The following is a 26,170-nucleotide window of genomic DNA, read 5'->3' as shown; positions in this document are numbered from 1 at the left end:
GTATCAAAACAAATCCAGTTATTTTAAAATTCAGTGTTCCTGGGTTACGGATTCTTTCAGAACTACATAGTTTACCTTCAGAGGGCTTCCACTGTAAGACTATCAGTTAAGGGAGGTTGCTCTCCTGTTTTTCCTGAGGAAGACCCAAGTATAAACGGCTGGATGGGTCGAAACATCAACAATCGAGCTTGTTAACTAATTATTACCATTAGTGTCAGCAACCTGTACTCAAATCTGGAGTCTTTTGGATTGAATTATTGCGGTACATTGTCAACAAAGCTTTTTGAATATTGTTCTTCTTAAGAAACTCTAATGGCACTTTCGCATTATTGTCATTTATCACTTTCACAGTGCCATTTTTGGAGCACCTATTCATTGTCTTCTACTTTAGTAATATACCTGCAGTAATTTTAAAAAATGCCTGGATTACGCAATTGTATGATTCTCCTGCCATGGTAACATAGGTGTATTAAGCTTCGATCAAGGGAAACGTTGGTTCCATATGTAGACATACTCAGGTACCCAGGGTTGCCCCATAACTATTTTGCATCATTGAAAGCAAGTATAGACTCAGATATGCTGGCCCAGTCTGTTCGATTTCTGTCAAATCATTCAATGAATGGAGGGAAACTGTAGTTCCAGTTGTAGCACTAGCACCATGGATGTCCTCCAAGAAACCTCTGAGAATGAGGCCCTTGTCTCCACTGGTGGTCAATGTGTCGAATGAAACTCTGTGCCGGGAGAAGTGTCAAGCCCACTGTGTTTTGTAAAGCAAGGTATAACACGTCTCAGGTGTAAATAAGGGGGAGGAGGAGCAAAGCATTCACCTCTAATTATAAACATCTTGTAGCGCGCTTCTCTGGCACAGGATTAAAATCACAACCCAAAAAAAACCAAAATATCAGAGCCTCAGGATCTGACATAGATGTCGGTAGCACGGCATCCTCCAGTGCTGGCGCTGTTGTGGCCAGTGACAGGAGTATTATACTGGGCTACATCTGCAACTTTGATATACACTGCTTAGACATGACAGATGTACCACAAGAAGAGTTAACAATAATAATAACTTTTTTGTTTTTACATAAGTTCAACAACAAGAACGTGGCTTAAGGCCCTGTTAAACAGAATTCGGTGGTTAATCAGGTCAGAGTTAAAAGGGGAGTGGAATCTTAGCTAAATCAATCATGGCAGCTCCACTGTCTCTAAGCACTAAAATCACTTTTTGTTGCAGCATTAATGTAAATGATTTTACTTTGTTGAGTGGATGGTCAAACTTATCAAATATATTTCTGCCAATTTAAAGAAGAATGAATAGAAAAAAACCTCTGCAAAAAAGACTACATATTAGCCAACAAGAAAGCACAATTACAAGGAATCATAAAATAGGAATCCGATATTGAAAATGTCTTGGACGCGGGTAAAAGAATATTCCAAATATTGGAATATTTTGGTCTAAATGTGTCACTCGATCTGTGACTGGGGGGAAAAAACAAGTTCAAGATACCATTGGTAGTCATTTCCACTTAACAATTCAGAGAATCTAAAAATGTAATAATCACCAAACCCCCCTGGGTCGCCTGCCTTGCCTTGAGAGAAGTAACCACCAGTATATGATTCAGAAAAATATATGATGCTAGAGAAAGCCATGCCCTGTTGAGGTGCTTGAGAAGGCTAGCACCCAAACCCTGGCAATCTGTGCTTAACTTGTGCTTAATTTCGATGATGGTTACAGGCAGTGAGCAGCAATACATTTTAGGGGATATCCACTTATTTGTCATCATCATTCCACGACCCAAACAAGAGAATGAAAGGCAGAAAAGGGAAAAATAAAGAGGAAGAGAATGACAGTAAAACAGTTACAAATGGAGAAGGGAGGCATGAAAAAGAACCTACATGAGAGATATAAAGATACAGGAAATATAATGTGGAAAAAGAAAGGCAAAAGGTAGAATCAAGACTACGCAGTCTTCGTATTCCGACTTCTACAACTTTCAAAAGGTGGCCAGCTTAGGTAGAACTGAACTTTCTCAATGCATTCATTTACTACTAGCATTGGAAACAATTTGAACAGCAAGCTCTGCATTTGATCAGAAAACACGTAATCCCGGACTCTGAGAACTCTGCTAAATAGCAGAGCAAACCCAGCCGTTCACATGGATGGAGCCCAACTCTGCTCACGTGTTTCTTGTTGCTGGAACCAAGAACATCTAATTACACCAGGGACAGTTAAATTTAGCCTGGCAAAGACACAATATTCTCTCAGGAGGGCTTGCAGCTGTGCTAGCCCTGCAGCCACACAAATTAGTGTTACCTCTGTGAGAAGGTTCAGCGGCTCCAGGATGTCCTTTTCGAGTTGCACCTCGTGCTGGGAGAGCTCCATGGCCAGTTTACTCTCTGCATCACCGCAGCAATCGAGCATTTTCCTTGAAAAGAGGCGGGGGATGAAAAACAAGATGGAAAATAAATGCATTATTGGACAAAGGGGATACAGTGGCTCTCAGAGGAACTCTGCAACAATAAAAGAGGGAGGGAGGGAGGGACGCGACAAACAACAGGAACACAATGCCACAACACTGGCTAAACAGGAGAAGACTCAATTTGCTTTGATTGATCATGTTTATCGCTCCCTGTTCTGCTCCTTCCTTTGTTTAACAGAGACTCTCACTTTAGAAAATGTACAATAGGAAAATCTTTATTTCTAGTTTATCTGAAGGAGGGAGTCAAAAAATAGTGTAAACGTGCCCTATAAAAGAATTACAAACTGTGGAAATGTCATCTAAATCATCAAAGGAGAAGAAACAATAGCACATCTAATGAGCAACTTACAATATATGGAATATGTTGCTTCTTTACACCACAGAGCCACCAGCTGATGAAGTCAAGCCTGAGACACTTGCCCACTAGAGCTCAGCCCTGAACAATGATCACGCCGCAGAACAGCACAGAGCCTGGTACACACTAGATTTCAGTCCATAGAGTTGTCCACGCTGGCGTTCACCTCACAGCCTTGTGCAAGCTATAGCCCAGCCCAGAGTCTAGCTATGGAAATGCCAAGCCCTGAACTGTGTCTATGTAGAGTCCAGCCTTGAGCCAAGTCATACTTGAGTGCAACCCTGAGGTAGCCATCCACTGAGCTGTTGGATACCCTGGAATCCAGTCAGGAGTTAGACTTACTGGAACCCAAGCTTTACCTATAACGGGCATAATGGAGGCCTGCCCAAGCTTTTTCCATAACGGCATAATGGAGGTCTGCCAGAGTCCCACACACTGAGCCACAGACACATGCCAGAGTCCCACACACTGAGCCACAGACACACGCCAGAGTCCCAGACACTCGCCAGAGTCCCACACACTGAGCCACAGATACACCAGAGTCCCACACACTGAGCCACAGATACACCAGAGTCCCACACACTGAGCCACAGATACACCAGAGTCCCACACACTGAGCCACAGATGCACCAGAGTCCCACACCCTGAGCCACAGATACACAAGAGTCCCACACCCTGAGCCACAGATACACCAGAGTCCCACACCCTGAGCCACAGATACACCAGAGTCCCACACCCTGAGCCACAGATACACCAGAGTCCCACACCCTGAGCCACAGATACACCAGAGTCCCACACACTGAGCCACAGGCACACCAGAGTCCCACACACTGAGCCACAGGCACACCAGAGTCCCACACACTGAGCCACAGGCACACCAGAGTCCCACACACTGAGCCACAGGCACACCAGAGTCCCACACACTGAGCCACAGGCACACCAGAGTCCCACACACTGAGCCACAGGCACACCAGAGTCCCACACACTGAGCCACAGGCACACCAGAGTCCCACACACTGAGCCACAGGCACACCAGAGTCCCACACACTGAGCCACGGAATCCCACACACTGAGCCACGGACACACCAGAATCCCACACACTGAGCCATGGACACACCCGAGTCCCACACTGAGGCATGGACACACCCGAGTCCCACACTGAGGCATGGACACACCCGAGTCCCACACTGAGGCATGGACACACCCGAGTCCTGCACTGAGCAATGCACGCACCTGAGCCCCACACCGAGCCATGGACACCCTCGAATCCCACACTGAGCCACGAAGACACCTGAATCCCACATTGAGACCTGGACACACCCGAGTCCCACACTGAGCCATGGACACATTGAAACAGAAATAAGATGAAAACACACTAAAGGCCAGCTCAGAGGCCTCATTCTGGCAAGACAGAGGCAGAAGCCAGGTCAATTGGTGAAGGTATGCTGCAAGAGACAATACTCTAGGACCAAAGCAGTGCTGTACAGCCACACCTAAGCAAAGACTACATATTCTGATCGTGTGGGAAACAAAAAGGTTTTTATTTGGAGGGCAACATGTACTACAGAAGAGGGAATGGTTAGGGGAAAAAGTGCCGGGAACGCATACTATAGTATTAAAACTGGACACTGTAAAAACTGCGAGTTCGAAACTTACCCCAGAAGTGAGTCATCACCCAGCTGTTGGGCACCCTCCTGCATAGTCTGAGACAGAGCTGTCAGTGGGAGCTTTTTCTGGAAAGACAAAGGGATAGAAATGTACTAACTGATCTCACTCAGAATCCAAATAACTCCAGAAAAACAAAAGACTCGTTGGGGCAGTGCAGAGAGGCCTCTTGCTGAAGGCTCATATAACTCACACATCGAAATCCTGGAGCTCACGTACTTATTGAATTCCAAATTCGAAATATTCAGTTTTCAGAATAATATAATTTTGAAAGTAGTATGAATAGCTTTCCTAGCCTTACTGCAAGATTCTGACACTGAGTGGAAAAGTGAAAATGTGGGATCTGGTCTATTACCACAGATCCGTCTGCAAGACACCATCACAGCTAACCATCTCTTTCCATAAAATAAATGCTTAAGTCCTCTAAAGGGAAGTTCGAAGCCCTGGTGAACCCGAACTGTGTAACAGACAGGAAACCTGCACCATGACCTCTGCTGCTCTGACAATTGTCCAGTAAACAGTCTTTGTTTGCTATGGCTACAGGGAAGCCCCTACCCACAGCACTGAAACACCTCAGAGATTGTTGCTTCTAGAGTAAAATCTCTGAACCGAGTTAGGAAGGCGAGGAAAGGCAAAGAAACCTTGAAACAGTTATGGGCCGATGGAACTGTAGGACCCAACAGAGGTGCTGAGAGGTCTCATTTTTGTACACAGTATACAAAGGCACTTAGTGCAACATATTTAGTAAAGAGGTAGGTCTTCAAGAGATGGGTCCTCAATCCCTTTCTTTTGAGAGAGAGGAAAAAAAAGGAGGGAAGGAACCAATATCCAATCCTGACAATCAATACAGAGACAAACACTGAAGGTACAGAAAGTGCTAATTAAGGGTCTCATTGGCATTTACGTGGCCCAGGTGAAATCAAGAGCAGAACGCGGCATAGATGCCGCTGGCAAACATATCTCAATAGGTACAAGGATGATTGAAAAAAAAGCATGGCTTGTTTCTGTGAAGCAAAACTCCAATGGCACTGACATGCTTGGAGTTGTCCCCCACCACATGGAGACAGCCATTGCTGATTTTAATTTTCCACCCCAAAACCACCTCACATGAAATACCAGGAAGGTCAAAATCAGTGCTTAGGGCGTTGAGTGAAATCGAGCAAGTTCTGAGACTCTCTGCAGGGTGAGCCCTTTGGTTGCTGGGCTACTGGGGATTTGTTCAAACAGTAAAGCCATCAGAGTATCTGCAGTCAGAAACTACACCTAAATAAGTAGGGAACTGCTAAAAGGGTGGGGAAAGTCATGTACTGATTAATGGTGGATGCCCTGCTACGCAAAACTAAATGACAACCCCTCAATCTGTTAAGTAATCTGTCTAACAAAGACCTGGCCAGAAGGAGCAGAACCACTTCAGATCTCCTAGACTGAATCACATTTAAAGAATGGAAAGCAGTGGCCTTAGCTGATCGTATAAAAGGCAGAGATATCTAAAAATACAAAATTGCTGGTGCCCTCACTATTAAGAATGCAGTGAGAGTGCACAACAACACCAATTTGACTGTCTTGGTAGTACAAAGAGAGCAAAACCCTGGCTGGTACGTCTCGAGACGAATGTCCATCTGTAATTAATGTTTTAGTAGCATTGGTAACACTTTATACAAAATGCCACTCAGACAGAGAAAAATTGTATTGGAACTAAAGTTCTGAAGTTCAGGTATAAACAAAGGATTAGTCCACCAGTGGACAGATTTGGACAATTGGGAGAAGCATGAAAATGGTTTAAGGTGTGAACATTAAGCGCTAAAATTATGCGCTACACGCAGTTTCAATGTAAAAACTAAAGCATGACTGGCAATGGTGGGGCTGCCATGTGCTCACTGAGGGTAATCTGTTTCATGCCGGGAGCGCTCACACCGCAGGCAATTTCATGGCTTAAAGATCGTGTGTAATTTCTGATCAAATTAATAGAATGAGCTTTCCAGTTTAACTCTACTTCCAGCCCAGTTCTGAGGCGGCGTGGACAGGTACCACATGTACTCACGTGTCTTTTCTCTGCATCAGTGCCAGGTTGTCCTTGAAGGCAGCTGGTCAGTCTCTTGTGGGAGTTATGGCAAGCCATCCTCATGGCATCCAGCCGCCGCTCGATCTGCAGAGAAAAATAAGGACGCATTATATCTACCTTACTTCTCAACAGGCTATTCGAGGACTCTGCAGTAGTATAAAGGAGCCATGTAAATAGCAACCATCATCATCATCATCTCTATGGCCACTGCTACTTCATCAGGCTTTGGGAAGTTTAGAGGTTGCTGTCTGAGACAAGTGTCACATATGTAAAATCAGCTGCTGTGGTGAGCTATGACACATGGTGTGTATGTGATGCAGCTTTTTTTTTTTTACATGCCTACATGTATCTGGGGCGTGAACAGTGTTGTCAATCAGGGTATGGTGATTGCAGTAAAAGATTGGGTATGCGTCATCCCTTGTGTGTTATCCAAGGCATGCAACCCTCCCGGGAGGGGAAATGGACTCTACATTCATAACTTGCTAGAGAATAACAAACTGCCCAAGACGATTCCAGAGGCCTGTGCAGCTCTGCCTTCGGATGCACCAGCAGCAGCTACTCATGCTTGGGAGGTCTGAACCGTAGAATAAACATTCAAGTGGCCTACATTTGTTGTGCTGCACTGGGAGCTCTCTAGAAACAGGAGAGTCTCCAGTGAAGAAGTCTGGCCTCGCTCTCCAGGAAAATCCTCTCCGTGCTGTGCCTCCTTTACCCCGCCAAGGGGACAATGTGCTCTGTACTGATTGGTTAGCAGAACGGATGTATAACTTCGTACGCCATTTGACTGGCCCGGTCGTACTCACAACATTGCCCCCTGGCCACCGCCCCCACCCGCAAACAGTGCATCCTGAACCAGATAAAAAGCTGCCCCCCAAAACCAGTGAGTTGTACTCGTCAGAAATTTGTAAAATATTTCTACAGCACCAGCAGAGAGACATCAGGCTAAAAGCTGTTCTGCTGCCACTACCCCGCGACCCCATCTCCAAGACAGAAACACCTGGGTCCGAGGCATCTCCGTTTTCAAGGCTGGAACTGCACTTCTCTGGAGGGGAGGGCATGGGAACAATGGCAAGGTGTTGGTCATTGAAGCCTACGTGGCTGACCACTTGAGGGCAGAACCTGAGCTACCTGTGTCGGGGGTACAGCCTGCGCCAACCCCGGACTGTAGGAGCTTGAATCACCTTGCTTACAGCCAAAGACGCGCACATGAAGGTGGTCTTTCACCTTAGGTACTTAAAGTGTGCTTCGCTGGCTGAGGCTGGCCATCCCGATTCTGGAAGTTTGAATTGTCCTTCAACTAATCTGGAGATTATGGGCCAGATGTATCAAAATATTTTGCACTCGCAAACGGCGAAATCGGCCGTTTGAGAGTGCAAAATCGTGGACTGCAATGCATCAAAGGCATTCGCAGACCACAAAATGAAAATCGCAAAAATTGCGATTTTCTGCGTTGCGACCTGGATTTTGCGAATCGCAATTTGCGATTCGCAAAATCCAGGTCGCAAGGCAATTCTGCAAAAAATCGCAAATTGCGATTTTTCGCAGAATGGTATTTTGCACATGCAAAATACCATTGTCTGCAACTAGGTGGTAACCTGGTGCAAAATTTAAAAATGCAGTAAAACTGCATTTTTACATTTAATCTGTAAAGCACACATGCCCTTTTGGCATGTGTGTACTTTACATGGTAAAAAAAAAAAATTGGGGTGCAGGAGAGGGGGCCTTAGGCCCCCAGCACCCTGGCCTTTTGCATTTCCCAAATTGCGATTTCTGGTTCAGAAATCGCAATTTTGGAAATGCAAAAAATTCGCAGCTATGGGCCAACAGGCCCATAGCTGCGAATGGGGCCAGTATCGCAATTTGCGATTCGGTAATTGCATTTGCGATTTTTAAATAAATTGCAATTACCAAATCGCAAATGTGATACATGGCCCTCTGCGAGTCGGTAATTGCGATTTCTTAAAAATCGCAATTACCGAATCGCAATGGGCCAGAATCATACATCTAGCCCTATATGATGTAAAAGTATGATAGGTTCCCAACCTTGAGCTCACCTGCCTCCCAATCCCAGAAGGGGACCCAGTGGCTCATGTGAGCTCCGGGCCTTCTGCATGTCACCACTAGGCACAAATTCCAACTGTGGTCAGCCATTTTTGAGATAGGAGGACCTGAAATTCAACATCTCGAGGACCCACTTTAGTAGGCAAACCAACTTCCAGCCAAAGTGTTACCATACTGTACTTCTGCCTTTGGAGAGCAGGTGGGGCTGCGATTGGTCTTCCTCTGATGCGTGTCTTACAGACCACAAGCGCACTGGTTGGCCATTTAAATGAACACAGCAATTTTGACCTTGTGTGTTGTAATCTTAGGTCATTTTTACGTGGATGGTTTGTTGGCACCTCTCAGCTGTCTGACTCAACACTCACCAAGTCCCCACTTCTTGCACTCAGTGTCTCCGAGAAACTAAAGCTTAGAAATTATATTGCAACCGATATCTTAATAGCATTCTGTCAGACACCTTTAGTCATTGAGAAAGGCAGCGCGCTGGGAAGAAAGGACACTGCAAACTGCCTAATACAGAAAATATATGACCTATAGGATAACACTGAACATAGGCCAACTGCTAGATCTGCTGTAGCAGCTGGCCATATGAGGGCTTTACTCCTGTCGGGGACGTATTTCCTACCCAGAGGATGCTAGGACGTTCTGTTTTTGTACTTTACTTGGTTTTAAGAACCTAACATTGAATACGTAGAGAAATAAAATGACCTTTTAATTCTATACTGAACAATGAGTAAAAATGAGTTCTAACCCTGAACTCTAAAGCTGCTACCAACTCCCACAGCATGCCTCGATTGCTTGATCTAGCTCCCCTTGGACAGTCAAATATACAGAGCGAGGAACCTGATTATCCAAGAGAAGTGCAACAATATCTCCAGGTGGCTAAAGGCTTTATGAGAGGCTGAGAAAGGCTCTGAGACTTGTACTCCTTGTACTGGGCACATTATGTGCCACAGAGGGTGACCTGCGGTTGCCCGTTACACTGAAGCCACCAAGCCTCAGGCTGTGTTACATGGCAGCCTGGAGGGCAGTGGTCTCACAGACACTGAATCGACTGGAAGACAACTGAAAGTTTACAGGAGGCTGCAGGCACGGGTGCTATGGCATGTGAAGGAATCTACAGAAAGGGGGCACATGCAGCACAGAGTGTGGAAATGAGTGCTGCCTCCTTCCCTTAAACTCACAAATAATAATCTGACTGAATTCACTGTACCACAGTGATTGTCACGAAGGGCCCTTTCTGTGCACTGTCTAGCTAACGTGAAAGAATGAAAGCTCTTCATCTGGGTGAGGACTAGCACAGTGAACTAGGAACTGCCATCAAAGAGCTCCATGAAAACTGCATGGTACAAGTTAGAAACGTATGTTTTTTTCCCCCTAGTCTTATCATCCTGATGCTACTCAAAAAGATTGGTTTGCATAAAAATAAATTATGAAAGCCAATGCTAAATACTGTTTTATATGTAATGAATCCCAAGGGTGTGCTTCTGCAGACCATAGACGGATATCTAGTGCTCTCTCTCGTTGTACATCAAACGTTAATGCTTTCTCTTTAGTTCTTGGTACATGAGGTTAGAGTGTGGGTGGCAGACAGAGGCCACATGAAGGCTGGGCTCATTTTGGGCACCTGGTTGTGTGTGCTAGCCTAATGCAGTTTAGGTGCTGTAGTCTTGTTTAGCTTCCATGTTACTTATACAAAAAAAAAAATGATATTAGTGATCTATAAGTTCATGACTGGAGACAGTGCCTGTAATGACCAGGAGTGACTCTAGCTTGGTCATGGATGCCAGCTCTTTGTACTATTTCTTGTTGACAGATTGCTTAACTTTATTAGGTATACCGGAAAGCAAATTCTATTAATCAGTGCTTAATTTGAGCCAGTGGTTTCTGGTGCTCGGCACTTGCTTGTCAAAACCACGACCTATGACAGTCTGTCGCGTGGTGGCACGTTCTGTCTAATTTAGAGATGAGCACAAAACAGTTGTTTATTCTTACAATATACATAAAAATGACTTGTATCTAGCCACTAAGCCATTCTTATAGGTTTGCTGGTCTGAAAGAGTCTGAATCATCACACTTGGAGGTGTGTGAGGATTAGTATTTGTGTTGGTACGGACGTTTGCAATGCTGCCAGTGACAATGGGTGATGCAAGCTGCAGAGGCCTCCTGACGAGGGGTCCTGCCATTTAATTTGAAAATATAAAAAAAATATATATATAGAAAAAATAAGCACTGACCCTAACCCTTTAATAATACTGTATGCAACATCAAAGCCTGAATATGTGGTATTGGTGTTTGTCTTCAATCAATCAGGAATTTGTAAAGCGCACTATTTAGCCGTGAGGGTCTCAAGGCGCTTTGCACGCTGGTGTGTGCCTACTAAATGCCGGTTCGGCCCGGCCCTGTTACCCCTCGGGGTGCGAGTCCTTGAGCCCGTCAAGGGTGATTCGAGAGAGGCGCCGGGTGGCTCGTCTGTTTCCCGGTATCATCCGCCGCCAGGGGGCGCTTAAACCCCTTGCACCAACGGGGATCCCTGCATTCTTTAACGGCAGCGCGTCACTCAGTCGTCATTACTGGAGGAGACTGTCAGAAACTGTCTTGGCACCTCGGAGTAACTGCCCCGCACCCAAGGACAGCCCGCTTTCTTCGTTTATTCACATGCTAAGTATTTATAGCTCCGCATGTTTAAAAACCATAACCCTGAGCCGACTGCCAAAGGCTGCTTGCTCCGATAAGAGAACTCCCAAGACAGCTTAGCAAGTCTTTCCACGTGGGTGCAGCCCGTTTCTAGCGGGCCTGAGAAAGCCTCCCTTTGATTGGCACGGGCGGGGTGTGCGCGACCTACAGGGAAGCCCAAATCTGAAGGGCAGCCGTCACCGGAGGGGCCAGGCCGATGGCGCCCTGCGCTGACATATTGTTTCCAAACACTGTTTAGAAATTAGTCATTCATTTCTCTGCCCATTTCCACACTCCACTCCCACAGCCTAACATTGATTCTCAGCAGAGTGGGTTCATTAATGTATGTGCCCCTAGCGCCAAGACCGTCAATTATTGATGCTTAGCACCAGAGGCCACTGGTCCAAACGCAGGAAAGGGACCCGTGGGCAAGGGCCTCTCTCCGCAGAAACACCCCACCCCTTGCCCACACGAATCGATACCCGTCCCCGAATACGAGTAGTTGGGATAAATCGAGTCCTAGAATTGAAGGTTACGCTGTAATGGTAGTTACTGGGTGCAGTAAACACCACCCTGCTCTGACTTGCTCAAGATCAGGGCCCGAGAGTGGTCCAGATGATGGAGGGCGCATCCATCTGTGGGCGCAAAATAATGCTTGGCACCTGGGACACAACACATCAGCGAGAGTGATGCCAGGCCCAAGGGCGGTCGTGGACCACATACGATAACTTTAAAAACCGAGAGGCCCCTTGTTCCAGACAGAGCACGACTCCAGATATAACATCTGGGTGTTCCCGAAGTCCTGGAACTCGTACAATGATGTAACCTGGCCACTGTGCATGTGCATCCTCTGCCTGTAATTGTTCTTGTACACTTCTGTAATATTCGATGAATGCCTGTAATTTAAAAGTTTCATCTGGAAGGCACTTGACAGCGATATCCCTTGGGGCTGCTTCCCAGTGCATCAAACTGCTAATCAATCCATCAATAAATAAACACACATCACAAAGGGCCACGGCAGGCTGGAGCGCAGGTCGCTGGCGCAGCGGTCACACGGCAAGGAGGGGGGTTGGGAGGAGTAAAATATGCAATCTGAGCGAAGGGGGCGTCAGTGCACTGAGGAGAGAGGGCTCCAAGCCTGGGAAGAAGGACGCAGAGCAGATACCCTGCTCGTTACACCGAGCAGTGATTAAAACCCCAATCCAAATACACACAACATTATGATGCGTCTCGAATTCACGTACTCCCTTTTTCCAGCAAGGAAAGCGACTCTGAGGAGCCTTTTCCTCCCAAGCCTGTCCTTGTGTGCCACTCAAGGGACAAACAAGGCAAATCCACAAATCCACGGCCGATCAAAGCACTAGGAAGCGTTCCACGAGGCGCCAGTACCCTGCAGCCCAGTGCGTGGCCCCAGCGTGAGATGATAACACCGAGCCATTGTGTCAAGTGCTTACAACACAAGCAGGGGTGATGGAGGAGGCAGGACCGGTGCAGCCTCCAAGCAAGCAGGGCTCCAGGGCTCCTGCCGCTCCAGGGGGTCCCTGCTTCCAAGCAGTGCCTGCTGCAAGAACTGCTGTGCACGTGGGGCACCATATGCATAGTAGTAGAAACACCAGCAGCACAGTCACCCATTCGGATCTGCAGGAAACCAGTGGAGGTCGCCACTGTCGCCTCTTTACCACGGGGTGAGAGCTCGCTGCTCATTGGGCGAATGCACAGGTGACGGAGACTGGACGCTCGTGGGCATGAGGGTCGGTGAGGTCCTTGAACAGGTTGCCCAGCTCACGAGAACGAACAACTAGAACTGTTCCAAAGCATCAGGCCGGGCTCATCTCCTCAGGAACCTTCATGATGGGAGGGGACTGTGACTGTATCACCGAGGGAGTGGCGCGCTGCGTCTCTTCTGAGCGGACGATTTGACACCCAGGAGGCTCGGAGAGTCGATCAAAGAAGTCTTCTTCTAGTCGAAGTGCAAGTACTACCCGAGTCACGGTAATGGTGGTGCATTTTCAGATGACCTTGTGTTCGTATCAACACTGATGCGGGCTGTGCAGAGTTCCGTGCCTACTGCTCACTACAGAAAAGGCCCGTGAAAGGGCGGGTGAACCCTCGGAAAGCTGATTTGCACACTGATGTAAGTGGGAGCCGTCGATGATAGACATTAACAAGCATTTATAATGCAAGTGCCAAGCTGTTGGTAGTGTTATTGTTTGTAAAATTATTGTTTGAAAAAACAAAAAGAAAACGACATTTCAAAATATTGGAGAAAAAGCAAACATACTTTATGGCATGTAAAAACTATACACTGAAATCAGCGTTTCCGATCTATAAAAATGGCATTGTTTGTTCATAAAATACTTTTCATTCAGGAAGCTCGATGCATCCAGTCCTGAACCTACCCCATATACATTACTGCAAATTACTGATGGAACTGCCTTCACTGAAGAAGTCAACAAGGTAAGCAGGAAGCTAAACATTAGAGTAATGGCGCCTCCAGTTATGAATCCATTCTTTATGCAACTGAAAGCTCAAACCTCTTCAAGGCCTCAAGCACATTGACATTTGGAACCAGTGGAAAGTTCTCACAACACCCTCAGTGAAATACTAAAAATAAAACAGAGGTGGGAGAAAAAGTACCAGCCCCAGAACAATACCTAATAAACCTAGAAGGATTGGTATCCCAAGGTTCAATCATTCTATAGGGATGAGGGAGGCTCACTGCAAGGTTTTATATGACTGGTCAGATGCATGCTGGAGGGGTTGCGGACTGTTGAGAGATTTTTGCCATATATAGTAGGAATGTCCCATGATTCGTCCATATTGGTCTGATATTTTGGCACTACGAAGAGATCTTGGGATACCCTGTGCTGGCAACTCTGGGATATGTCCTCTTTGGATTAAGAGATACGTCCCTGAAACACCAGACCTCGAGTGATGGTTTCATTCTTTGGTTATGTCTGAGAGCTGCTAAAATGGTACCAGCGGCGGCATGGAAAAATCCTACTGCTCCTTAGAGATCGCTCAGTGGCACACCAGACTCTGGCAGGCCCTAACTATGGAACGCCTGGAAGATAAACTCCAGGACCATTTAACATTTATTGAATACATTTGGGGACCCCTGGTGTCTTTCATGTCCACTGTCTCCCTCTTACTACCTGCCCCACACACACCAAGCACTCTACCTCTTTCAAATATAACCCACCTGAGAGGGTGGGGTTTAGCCTGGACAAAGCCCCAACTGAAGGGGAGCAAGCTTGATCAGATTATCCTCACACTCCACACAAGATGTAACCATATCCTAATCACTCACGGTTTTGTTAAGATTGTTAATATTGTTTACTGAGATTTTAAAGGGAGATAAGTCAAGGCGGTGTAATGGAAATGTAACATCTACACATTTGATAGTTTCAACATGACACATTGTCTAAGTCATACTAGCAACCAGAAGAAATACTATGCTTTTCTGTGAAGACTAAGAAAGCAAAACTGCCATTGTTATAATTTGAAAACGTAATAAAGAAAGTTTGACTAATAATCCTAAAAAATAATGTTCCACCAGACTGAGTTATGGATTCAGCAGCCAAGGAAAGGGTGATGACAGAGCACACAAAATGAATGCTGCAGTTTACAAACTACAGGAAAAGGATACACCAAATCACTTTACACAACACCAGGAGATTCTTCTTAGCAGATGGTTTAAGTTTCCTGGTGCTAAAAAGCAGCACCAGAGGCATTATTCTCTAGAAAGGCAGAGACACCAGTCCAAGTGCATAGAAGGGAACCCAGTTCGGAGCATCATTAGGGCTTTGTTCCTGGAAATGAAGAACAATCTGTTTGTTTTGCACTCTACTTGGCGCACCAGTGTGGGGAAACATCTCACTCCTAAATGCTAAATCATAACTAAGGCTCCCAGTTTTCCGTTTTTATATGTAAATACAGACAGAAACAATGTGTTTCCTGTCGGTATTTATTTTTAAAAGCGGTACAGTTAGATATGGCTCTGAGGGGGGGGTGATCTGATTCCTTTAGCTTGTCACGTCGGGGTGGTCAGGCATGGCTGTGGTTTGGCACCAATCTTATTTCTGTTATTATATATATATTATATATATATATATATATATTAGTTTGAATTCTTTTTTTGGAAACTAATGAGAATGATATTCCTAGGGTTAAACCCACTTTTGTGCCTTCCCTATTGTAAGCATATTACCCTGTGTTAACCTCTTGTGCATCAAATAAAAGGTTTGGTGGACTAGTTTGTCAAATTTAAGGATGAGCTAAGTTGGACAATAATATTTCAAAGTAACGTTGTATGGTTTGCAGGAAACGGTCACCTAGGCATAGACCAATTACTGTCAAGGGGCAGGTTGTCACAAGGGTGGTCACATTTCCCTATCTAGGGGTCACTTTTGGCCAGCAGAACAACTGTATTTCATGCCTCGCAAATCGCTGTTCACAATTTAATTTAGCATGTCGATCTCATTACAAGATTGCGGCAATGGTGGGAAGTAAACCTATCCAACCGTTGCTCCAGATTTACAGAATTAAATGCCACCCATTTTTGCTATTTGGGGCAGCTATTTGGGGGTTTCGTAACTGCAAGGCCATCCAATGTGAAGTGAATCAATTTTGCACAAGATTGCAGGGCTCTGGCCCCACAAGCTTCTTTATACATGATGATTAGCATCTTGATTATGTTGAAGATTCTGACAAAATTGCTCTGCTGCTTTTGTGGATTGCAGTGTGGGGTGGTGATCACACTGCATTTGAAAGGAATATGATCGAAGAGTGCCGTGGGAGTGAGGAAGGGCACAAAATCCTGTAGCTAGATCATGTTAGAAGTATTGCTCTATCCCTAGGGCATCCTCAGTTGCTTTACAGGCCCCAGTCAATAACCAAAGGAGACAAAGTTAGTTAAGGAGCTGTTTTTAAAGGAGGCCAGAGAGCAAAGAGAGAACATGGCCATGGGAAAACCGACATAGCTTTGCTGCTTTTGAATACTAATGCTGGCCTGGAACCAGATCTCTCCTTTGCTAGAATTCCGTGGGAGAGATTGCTTCTTATGAGGTTTCTGCAGGGTACAATTCGATCTAACTTCTGCTTTTCTCCAGGGCACTACGAGTTGAGAACTATTCAGATCTGCTCCTGTGATGATTACTCACCCGAGGCCCAAAAGCATTTGGTGGTGTTTTGTGGGCATTATGACCCCCTAAAAAAAAAAAAAAAAAAAAAAAAAAAAGAGGTATTTGTTGCCTGTCCTCAGAGAAAGGGTTTTAATCAGTTTCGTCCTGCCTTCTTTATTTGCAATTATTTAATGATCACGTAGTTGCCTTTGCAGTCTGTTCCTTACTGAAGGGTGCCCTCTATTTGATCAAAGTGATGAATTTTGGTATCTTACCATGAAGGCCAAGATGATTTCTTGAGGAACACTGCGTCATTTATTCCTATTTATTATGATGAACTTTTAGGATGTTTTATACTTTTATGATATTCTTTGCTTTTAACTTGATTGTGATATATTTACATTGTTTATACTTTTATGATTATATTTATAATTGAAATAAAGATTTATTCAAAAAAGCGGAAAAATACTGAAAATTGTGTGACTTTCCATACCGACTGTTGTGAATTCCAAAACAACAGAGGAGCAGATATACGGAGGGGGGAGTTCAGGGGATGGGGTGTGTGTTAAACAGGTTAGGATACCTTTAAATACTGGTATATGTAATTAAGTAATACTTTATTGTGCGATTACTAAATATCTTTACAATTCCTTTAAAAAGTATGCAGGATAAAATACAGATATCTAAAATTGAGAACTTATAATTTTATAAAAGTAGGCAACAACTGAAAAAAACATTCAGGATAAAATGCAGACATCTAAAGTTCAGAACTTGTAAGCCCTTGTAGAAGTATGCAACATCAAAACGCTGTCAAAATTAGATTAGGCATGTCTAGAATTAAGAACGTGTGATCTCTTTTAAAACAGGGCAACATCAAGTAGATTAGTCCTTAATCTAAATTGTAAAAGAAAATAAGGCACTTCAGAGATTAAAGCACAGTGGTAAGCGTTTCTACTACCATCAAAGTGCACAGTGCTGAGTTACCATGTCATATCCACCAGCTCAGGACAGGGCCCAGCAGAACCGACCAAGGGCTAGCAGCATGAGGGACAAACAGAATCAGTGACTTGGTGTGAACTCGCAAAACCAGGGAACAATTATGAGCAAGCATGCGTTTCAGAGTGCAAGGTGCAAAGCTTCTGAAGTTATGGGACCAGTCAGTTAAGGGCAACATAAGTATACAAGGGCGATTTATAAACATGCCTGACATTCAAGAGCTTGGGGCACGACATGAAAAAAGACAATGCCACGCAGTCCTTTATTAGCAAGAAGCCTGGTCCTAGTTAGGTTTGCACTTGAGCTTGGCTATCCCCGGAGGTGGGCAAGCCTCTTGCAAAACACGTCCAACGATGGCGAAAAACTTACTGATCTGAGCTAGTTCTGTTGGGACATCAGATGTAAAGATCTATGACCTGGCCTCTTTGCATGGTCTTATGCCATTTTGCAGGAAAATTGTTCTTCAGTAGACACACGACTGAACGAGCAGTGCTGGGCAGCAACCTATAAGGTGCATTGCCGATTCCGAGGAGTATTCTCACAGTCTGCGCTTCCGGTTACCTGGAGAGATGTTCTTACAGTGGGACCTATAATCATTTATGGGCAGTGTTAGAAGCCTAGTCAGTATGGGGATGTTAAATTCTTTCCTATATGCGGCTGTGTGGAAGAGTTCTAGTGGCTCAGTAAGCATGCCGTGGAAAGCGAGATGTCTATAGCCTATGGGTTTCGCCCGGATCACTCTTAAGATCCCCTCCGCTGAATGGCTTTGTAAATTATTATATGATATGATTTACATAGTGCATACGTTGTTTTGGCTGCTTTTCTACCAATGCGCTGGCATGCAGAAAGGGTTTGCCACAGTCTGACAAACAAGTACCAAGGTAGTTGTATTTACAGGCCGTGCTTAACCGCAAGGGGCCCAACTGCCGTTCCAACTGTTGTTTCTTGGCTTTTTGGCAAAAGACCAGGACTTTGGTTTTTGCTGCATTTGCCTGTATGGGTTCTTTGTGATATATATGAGATGTGCCCAGGGCCCTCGCCATCCCAATCTGTGTGTGATCCAGTAATGCCAGGTCATCTGCACACTGCATGATAGGTAAATTGGAATGATCCAACTTTGGTGGGAAGGTATTTCCTTCAGCAGCTCCGCACCTAGGTCAGCTGAATATAGTTTGAATAAAGTGGGAGCAATAACACAGCCTCGCTTCAGACCCTTGTTTGCATATATTTTTTCAGTTGCATGGTTGTGTGTGATATTGGTCCGACCCCATGAATCGATGTACAGTGCTGCCAAAAGCTGCTTAGGTATTCCCCACTTTGCGAGTTTGTTCCAGGAGATATTATGGTCAATTGCATCAAACGCAGCGTTGTGGTCGATTAAATAGGCTTATAGTGGGGCACAGTTGTTTCGATGGCCTTGTTCCCCAGGTACAATGGAGCAATCACATTATCCATTGTGGAGGAGTTCGGCTGAACCCTGTCTAGTATTGCGGGATAACGTTCTTCTCATTGATCCAGGCCTCCAGCTCATGCAGTAACACCTTCGCAAAGGCCTTGCCATCAACATCTAGTGAGGTGATTAACCTGTAGTTTTGAGGTGCAATATTAACTCCTTTTTATGGACTGGATGCAGGATGGAGCCTTTCCATGATGGTAGATAATATGATGCATTTGTTGAACAGAATGTGCACGTGAGGTGCCCAAAATGCCCGATAATCCTTAAAGATGGAGCTCCGTTCTTTCGAATTTTCTTCAGGATGCTTAGCATCTCCTTTCTGGAGACTCCCATACGGGCATATGTTAAAATAAATTTGTAGTAAATTGCTAATATTTACCTATGGATGTAGTGTTTTGCTATGTTTGGCTGGTGAATTTGCTAAAACACGACAGTTAAATAATTATGGAAATGTACCGTTTTTGATTACTTATTTGCAAACTACAAAACATATATCAACAAATACTAATAAAATGCCCCAAAAATAAATATAGATGCAGACCAAAATGTTAATAAATAACATAAAACTGGGAGCCCTACTCATAGCACGAGAAGAGCTTCCTGATATTTCTGAATCTTTCTGTGTATCCATTCAGCATAATAAGTCTCAAGACAAGTTACCAATCAGTCCCAAAGTTGCGGACAGGTCATTTCAAGAGATGCACACTATGCTAGAAAAGTAACCTGTCCAGAGATCAATTGGTTATCAATAAGGGATTGGCTACAGATCACAAACATGTCTCTTGCAGCCAAACACCTGCTTGCACTGAAATGGAAATCCAGCCAGGTCCCCACCATGCCGGAATGGGCGGGGAGACTGTGGATGTTGTTAGCAATGGGGAAAAAAAACAGTCTTGTGGGCTCCTGGAGATGGGGTATAGGTTTGGGGAGATGTAGGGGCCCCTGTTGAGTTATCTACAAGTGAAAAACTTTGTTTTAGGATGCCCTAAACCGCTTAGATCCCTAAGACTCACCACATGACATGAACTGCTGTTGCTGGGGAGTCAATAACCGAATACCTGTAGAACCCCTCCTGGAATGTCCAGTGCTGTCATGCATTAGCGTGGACCGATGGGCACTGGGCTGGGTGGGCGGTGGGGTGGCATGCGGCAAGGGTGGAATTGGGATGAGTTAATAAAGCATGCAATGCAGTTTCACCCGTCTATATTGTTTACGTTTTGGTATTACTGAAAATCCAATAAAAAACTTTTTGAAAGAAAAGTAAAGTGTAGAGAAAAATTCTTCAACAACAAGGGATCAGAGGAATCAATCTCTTCTAGTTTCAAACGACAAAACCCTAAAAAGAAAAGTGTAGACTCATTTTGACATTAAATCTCCAAACAAATTGGTGAATAATATGTTCAGGATGCACATTAAATCAATCAAACATTCATACAGCGTGGCAAATCACCTGTAAGAGTCTCGAGGCACTGAAGCGTTATCCTTCTGCGTAGAGGTATGATAATTCAAACATCCAGGTCTTTAGTTCTCTTCTGATTCGCTGGATTGACGGTGCGGTTCTGAGGTGCGGGGTTGTTTCAAGCCTTAGATGCAGGTGCGAGAAGGAGTGTTCTCCAATCAGCTTCCCTCTCCCTCAAAGACACCCCATGAATCCGTCAAGCCTACCGGGGAGGTGTCTGGTCAATTGGTGGAAGGTCAGACGTTTGTTGATTTATGCTGATCCTTCGTTGTGCATGGTCTTGCAGGCGTGGGTCAGCATCTTAAACTGGCATCTCTTCTGAATGGGGGCCAGTGCAATTTTTGAGAAGGGGTTTGGTGTGGGTTCGTCTTGGGAGGTCGAGTACAAATCTTGCTGCTGAGTTCTGAATTGTCTGGAGTCCCTTCAGGAGGCGTGCTGTGATTCCTACGCAGAGCATATTTCCATAGTCCAGTCTGCTGGTGATGAGGGCCTGCGTGATGGTCCTTCTGGTGTCTGCTGAGACCCACCTGAAGATCTTGCGGAGCATGCAAATGGTGAGGAAGCAGGTGGATGAGACTGTGTTGACTTGTTTTTTTGTGGATAGCTTGTTATCCAGGAAGATGCATAGGTTGTGGGCGTGGTCTGGTGGGGCGGGTGGTGTACTGAGCTCTGCAGGCCACCATGTGTCAGTCCATTGTGAGGTCTTGTTCCTCGAAGATGAGGACTTTAATTTTTTTCGGTGCGGAGTTCGAAATAGTTGTCCTTCATTCAGTCTGTTATGTTCATCATGCATCTGTGGAAGTTAGCTTTTGTGGTGGAGGGATCTTTGGACAGTGAGAGGATGAGCTGTGTGTCATCGGCATAGGAGATGATGTTGAGTCTGTGTTATCCGACAGTGACAGCCAGGGGGGTAATGAAGGTGTTAGTGCTGCTCCAATCTACTGATGAGACTGGCTGCAAGCATTAAACTGGCAAATGTATTCATGTCTAATGAGTAGGAAACAGGGAAAATATCTGTAACTCATTGTCAACAATCCACACTACCAATATAGCATAAGTACTAACCTTTACTGAAAGACCGCACCATGTGCTGGAAATTCTAGCAGCTAATCACAGGAGAACAACAATACTCTTCTACCCCTAACATGGAGGGGAGGCTCATGCATGAAAATTTAAGACCGACATAAACAGAATATTTTCAGTGACCTTTAAGTGAACCTGAGGTTTTAGAAAACCACAGAAATTCAACATCTTGACCAGTAAAGATAATTTAATACTTGTTGGCCGTATTGCACCCAGGGACGACAAAAGTATACCCTTGGGAAAACAGACTAGCATCAACACATCTGAAATTCCCTTTCCTCTCCAAAGAAATACTGTCAAAAGTACATCATGTCCAAATCAATGCTATTCTGCATTTTCGTAGTTTTTGATGCAGAAGTGTACACAAGACCGCTATACCAAGAGACTCCGCATTTGCTTAAGAGTCAAATAGGATGCTTCCAACCCATCATTAATTGGCAAAGTTGGACTTATATTTTTACAGCAATTGAGGTCTCTTAGTAGCCATTATGTTTCACTGAAAATTCCGTTAGTTCATTATTTTTCACCCATCAAGTGATTAAGGATTTTTAGAGGGTGTACAGAAAGTGCACTCCATAGTGAAAATAATACCTTCCCTCTGAGAATCTAATGTAGTTCTTTTCAAATTGATGTGTTGTCTATTTACACCTAGGTTCATTCTTAACCTTCAGTTTTGGAAGACTGCATTCTTTGTGACAATTGCGTCAGCCAGAAGGGTGACTGCAACAAAAACCTAGAACACCCCGGTGCCCAATCTTACTTTCCACAGCAATTAGGTTTCCACAGCAATTAAGGTTCCCTCAGAATGTGCCCTGGTTTTCTTGAGGTTATATTAGATTTGCCAATAAACTAAGCATTTCCCCATCCTTCATAGTCCCCTAATTTCTCCTAATTAGGCAAGTCTTTCCAGATCGTTTATGTGGAAAGATTCCTTTGATCCTCCCGTGAATGAACGAAAATGATTAGCTAATCCAAATGCCTCACTAATTGTTAAATATTGTGTTACCTAAGAGAGTGTCTAGTTACCCTTACCCAGCCACCACAGTGTCACACATGAATAGGTGAGAGAACCAAAGACCCCTTCAATGCAGGCTTATGGCCAAGTTTGCAAATGCTAAGGTACCACAGTCTACCCTACCATTACATTTCAAAGCAGCCACTTAGGGATCAGTGTATACTTCTGACAGGCTATCATCTCCATTTGGACTCCACATTGACACAAATGAGTGAAGCTCCGCTGTAGAACTTATTAAGTTGAATATTTTTGTCCATTTTAATTAATTTATGTTGTTTCTCCTGCTTTATCACTTCCTTGTATGGGGATTAGTTGGTCCTTTACTACTTTGTTTCCGACTATTAATGGCAATACAGTGTTGGACAAGGAAATGCTACAATTTATCACAGGTACCTCAATCAAATTCAAGAACAAGCCACCTGCCACCCTTGTAAAACATGGTTAATGGATGGGGAAAATTGATTAGGAACTGTAATCTACATTTCTTGTCAAATTGGACATTGGGAACCGGGCACTACATTCTGGGAACACAGAACAGCCTACTGTTGTAAATGAGAGTTTCAAATTACTCTCAGATGAGGTTGCAACCTCTCTAGACCACATCCAGCACTTTGTCCTTTTTCAAAAATAAGAATTGAAAAAAGGCAATTCACAGCACTTACTCTTTAAGCATTTCATTCTCATTTCAAAGTCTGCATAGAATTAGTCACAAAAAAGACAGCATTTGTTTCTTTAGAGGATCAATGGGGAAGACTTTTTTTGTTTAGAGATAGTTCTCTTTGGAAAAAAATGTGTTCCAGAATACTTATTTATAGTCTTTGTGATGATTAGTTCGATTATATGTGATTTTCTTTTCGCTCTTTAGCACTGTATGAATAATGGATGGAAGACAGCCATCATAGTAAGGTATGGGAGTAAGGTATGGGAGTGAGGCCCGGGAAGACAGTCAGACATGGCATCCTACTCACAAGCCTTGCTTTGTTTTCTTGATGTTCAAACCAGTGTGTTGTCTGACCAACTCTAGATCAGAGAGATGACAGCATGTGGAAGCAGTGCCAAAGAGAAGGGGTAACTCTACATCAACAATGGTGCGGTCTTTTAGGATGTGCAAACCTTGAGAGCATTTGTGAAGATGTGGGAAGATTCTGGCAAAGAGCCTGTGGGAAATGCCAACTGTGTAAATTCAGAAACCTTGCTTGTTGACCAAGGACTACCACAGATTAATCATATTACTAGCCCCATCAGTTTGACTTCAAAAAGATCCATGAATTGTTCTATGTGTTGGGTCAGTCCAAGGAGAAGGAAGAAAACATTGCAATGCCTAGGCAGAATTAGGGTTACTGAAGCTTCATGAACCTGCCAATAAGAGCGAAGACACTAGAACTGAGGAACAAAATGCTACCAGCATGATTTGTCTAATCACTGATAAAATGCAAATAGGACTTATTTTTAGGTAGATGGAAAAAGCAGCTATAAATTAGATATACACAAATGTTTAAAGTCACAGCACCTTCTATATGAGAAATATGATCAGGAAGGGATTTATAGCACTTTAGATTTAGGTGGTAGATACTCTCTAATGTTCACCATATAGCTAATGTTATCCAAAGGGGATGGGGGTTTGGTTATTAGGAACTCAGTGGGCGGACTCTTTCTCGTGCAAGAGATAAAAGGGAGTTTTGTGCCATGGTTAAAGGCTGCAAAATGTAGGACAAAGTACTTGCAGCAGTCCAGCTCAGTGCCATTCTGGGCAACATAATGTACTGAGGCTGCTTATTTCATAGAATCCATAAATAGTCAGTCTGTGAATCAATAAACTCTCCACTTTAACCACAGATGACCCACCGACTGAATTAAATGGTGCAGTTCTGGGTTTCTTCCTAATTCTGATGCTGATGTTCTGGTTAGGACCCGCTGCCTACTGGAGCAGTAAAATTAGTTAAGACCCAAACAGTTTTTTGTAGATTTTCAACTGGGGCATTTTCAACTGTAATAGTGTGCAAACAGACCGTGAAGTGCCTTGGGAAACCTAAATTAAGGCGCCATGTCTCAAAAGACATCTGGAATTGTCCACAGGCAGTGGGCACTCCATATCAATAAGGACACAAAATAAAACCCAAGGTTCCACAAGTCACCATTTCGAACTATACGTAATGGGTACGGAACATCATGTGAACTGTTAATGCTTCAGAGATGGTTCAAATGTTTGAGACAAGAAAAGAACAAAACCTCAAAGCAATAGTGGAGAAGGTATGGCAACTGGTGCACCCGAATGGTACAGAGCTGGTAGGAATAGTGCAAGCATATCAACTGGGCAAAGACGTACAGCTCCGAGACATTGATAATGTTGGTCTTTAATTTATATTATTACCTTCTCCATCTGGCCAGCTAAGCAGTGGGAATCCAATGGCCCCAGGGCGGTCTTTGCCCATCACGGCATCCTAAGAGGCCTCCGTGAAGACCGCCAAACAATATGCTTTATGAGGGCATTCCTCAATCAAGAAGCTCTCCTTCTCTCATGCACACACTCCAAATTGTCTTGCAGACAGTTAAGCTCTCTGTCTCTATGGGCCACAGCAGCAAAGCTGCATGCGCTAAACCAAAATGGGGTATGTGAAGAGAGAGCAACAACAAAGCAGTGTTCAATGCCTAGTAACACATCTGTTCTGCACACTGGCATAGTGTGTCCTGGAAGCCCCAATGAGTACAAAATGCTGGCTCAAGTGAACTAGTGTCAATCCCACCATGGGGGGAGAAGATAGGAAGCCAAAGCCAACCGAAGTGCTGCCCTTTTTAAACGTTCAAAAAGCACTTGCAATCCCAGGGGCGTGCATTTTCCCCATTGTCCAGTATTCCCATATTTCTGGAGACACTTATCAGACCAGTTCGAATTAGTCAATGTGACTGAGTATTTTAACTCAGAGTAAGCTAATGCTAATTGACAGAGAAATAGGGGGGAGGGGTAAGGAGGAGGGGAAATCAGGAGGAGGTGGTGGTGGTGTTTTTTTTTTTTTTTTCACAGCACAGGAGAAAACCTACTATAACAGAGCTTTCCCCCATCTGCAAAACAGAACAGGTTTTGGGATGGTCTCCTGGCCCCAGAAGCAGGTATGATCTTCCTAGATAAAGGTACCATGAATGAAGAGCGCTACTATCCTGTACATAATACACATGGGATCCAAGTGGAAACCACCAGTACCTAAAGCACGCACACACAAAAACAAAAAAAGGGGGCACACCGCTTTCACACATAAAATGAGAAAAGGGGCCTCAGTCAGGGGAACTAAAAGGACCTTTAACTAGAGAGAGTCAGTGAGAAGGTTCTCTAGGTGGTACCGGTAAAGAACCATACTCTTCGACTAGTACTCACTACCACCACCACCACCAGTCACCACATAGCGTGGTGTTGAGGGGTAATACCCACACTCATTCAAAATGGAGGCAGCATTTCTGGTGTGCCCTGTGTTCACGGCCCTACTCTGACAATTACCAGTAAGGTAATAAGATGGCGCACCTCCAGTTACCTGCAGGTTCGTTGAATTTACTGGAGGAAAAAACACAATATTAATTCAGATAAATGAAAAGGGCCTGTGACACAGCCTTCCCAAACCATCTCAGCACTGCTTTCTTCAGCATCCCTCAAAAGACTAAGTAGACCAGCTCTGCAATGCTCTTCCAACCAACAAAACAAACAAAACAAAAGTCTGTTGCATAGCTTCGGGCATTACTACCATCGGTCCAC

At 44.4% G+C, this 26,170-nt stretch overlaps 1 protein-coding gene across 7 annotated transcripts in view; it reads right to left on the bottom strand.

Moving 5' to 3' along the window:
* Positions 1 to 26,170, bottom strand: part of ARHGAP17 (Rho GTPase activating protein 17) — a 282,860-nt gene that overhangs the window by 131,111 nt on the left and 125,579 nt on the right. For all 7 annotated transcript variants that reach the window (XM_069209704.1, XM_069209708.1, XM_069209702.1 and 4 more), the window contains exons 3-5: positions 6,539 to 6,643; positions 4,489 to 4,565; positions 2,312 to 2,423 (exon numbers count right to left, since the gene is read on the bottom strand). In XM_069209704.1, the coding sequence (XP_069065805.1) occupies positions 2,312 to 2,423; positions 4,489 to 4,565; positions 6,539 to 6,643 (294 nt within the window). The remainder of the gene's footprint in view (positions 1 to 2,311; positions 2,424 to 4,488; positions 4,566 to 6,538; positions 6,644 to 26,170) is intronic.

Source organism: Pleurodeles waltl, chromosome 10 (assembly GCF_031143425.1).
Source record: "Pleurodeles waltl isolate 20211129_DDA chromosome 10, aPleWal1.hap1.20221129, whole genome shotgun sequence".
Taxonomy (NCBI): Eukaryota; Metazoa; Chordata; class Amphibia; order Caudata; family Salamandridae; genus Pleurodeles; species Pleurodeles waltl.
This window is presented reverse-complemented; position numbering and strand designations above follow the sequence as displayed.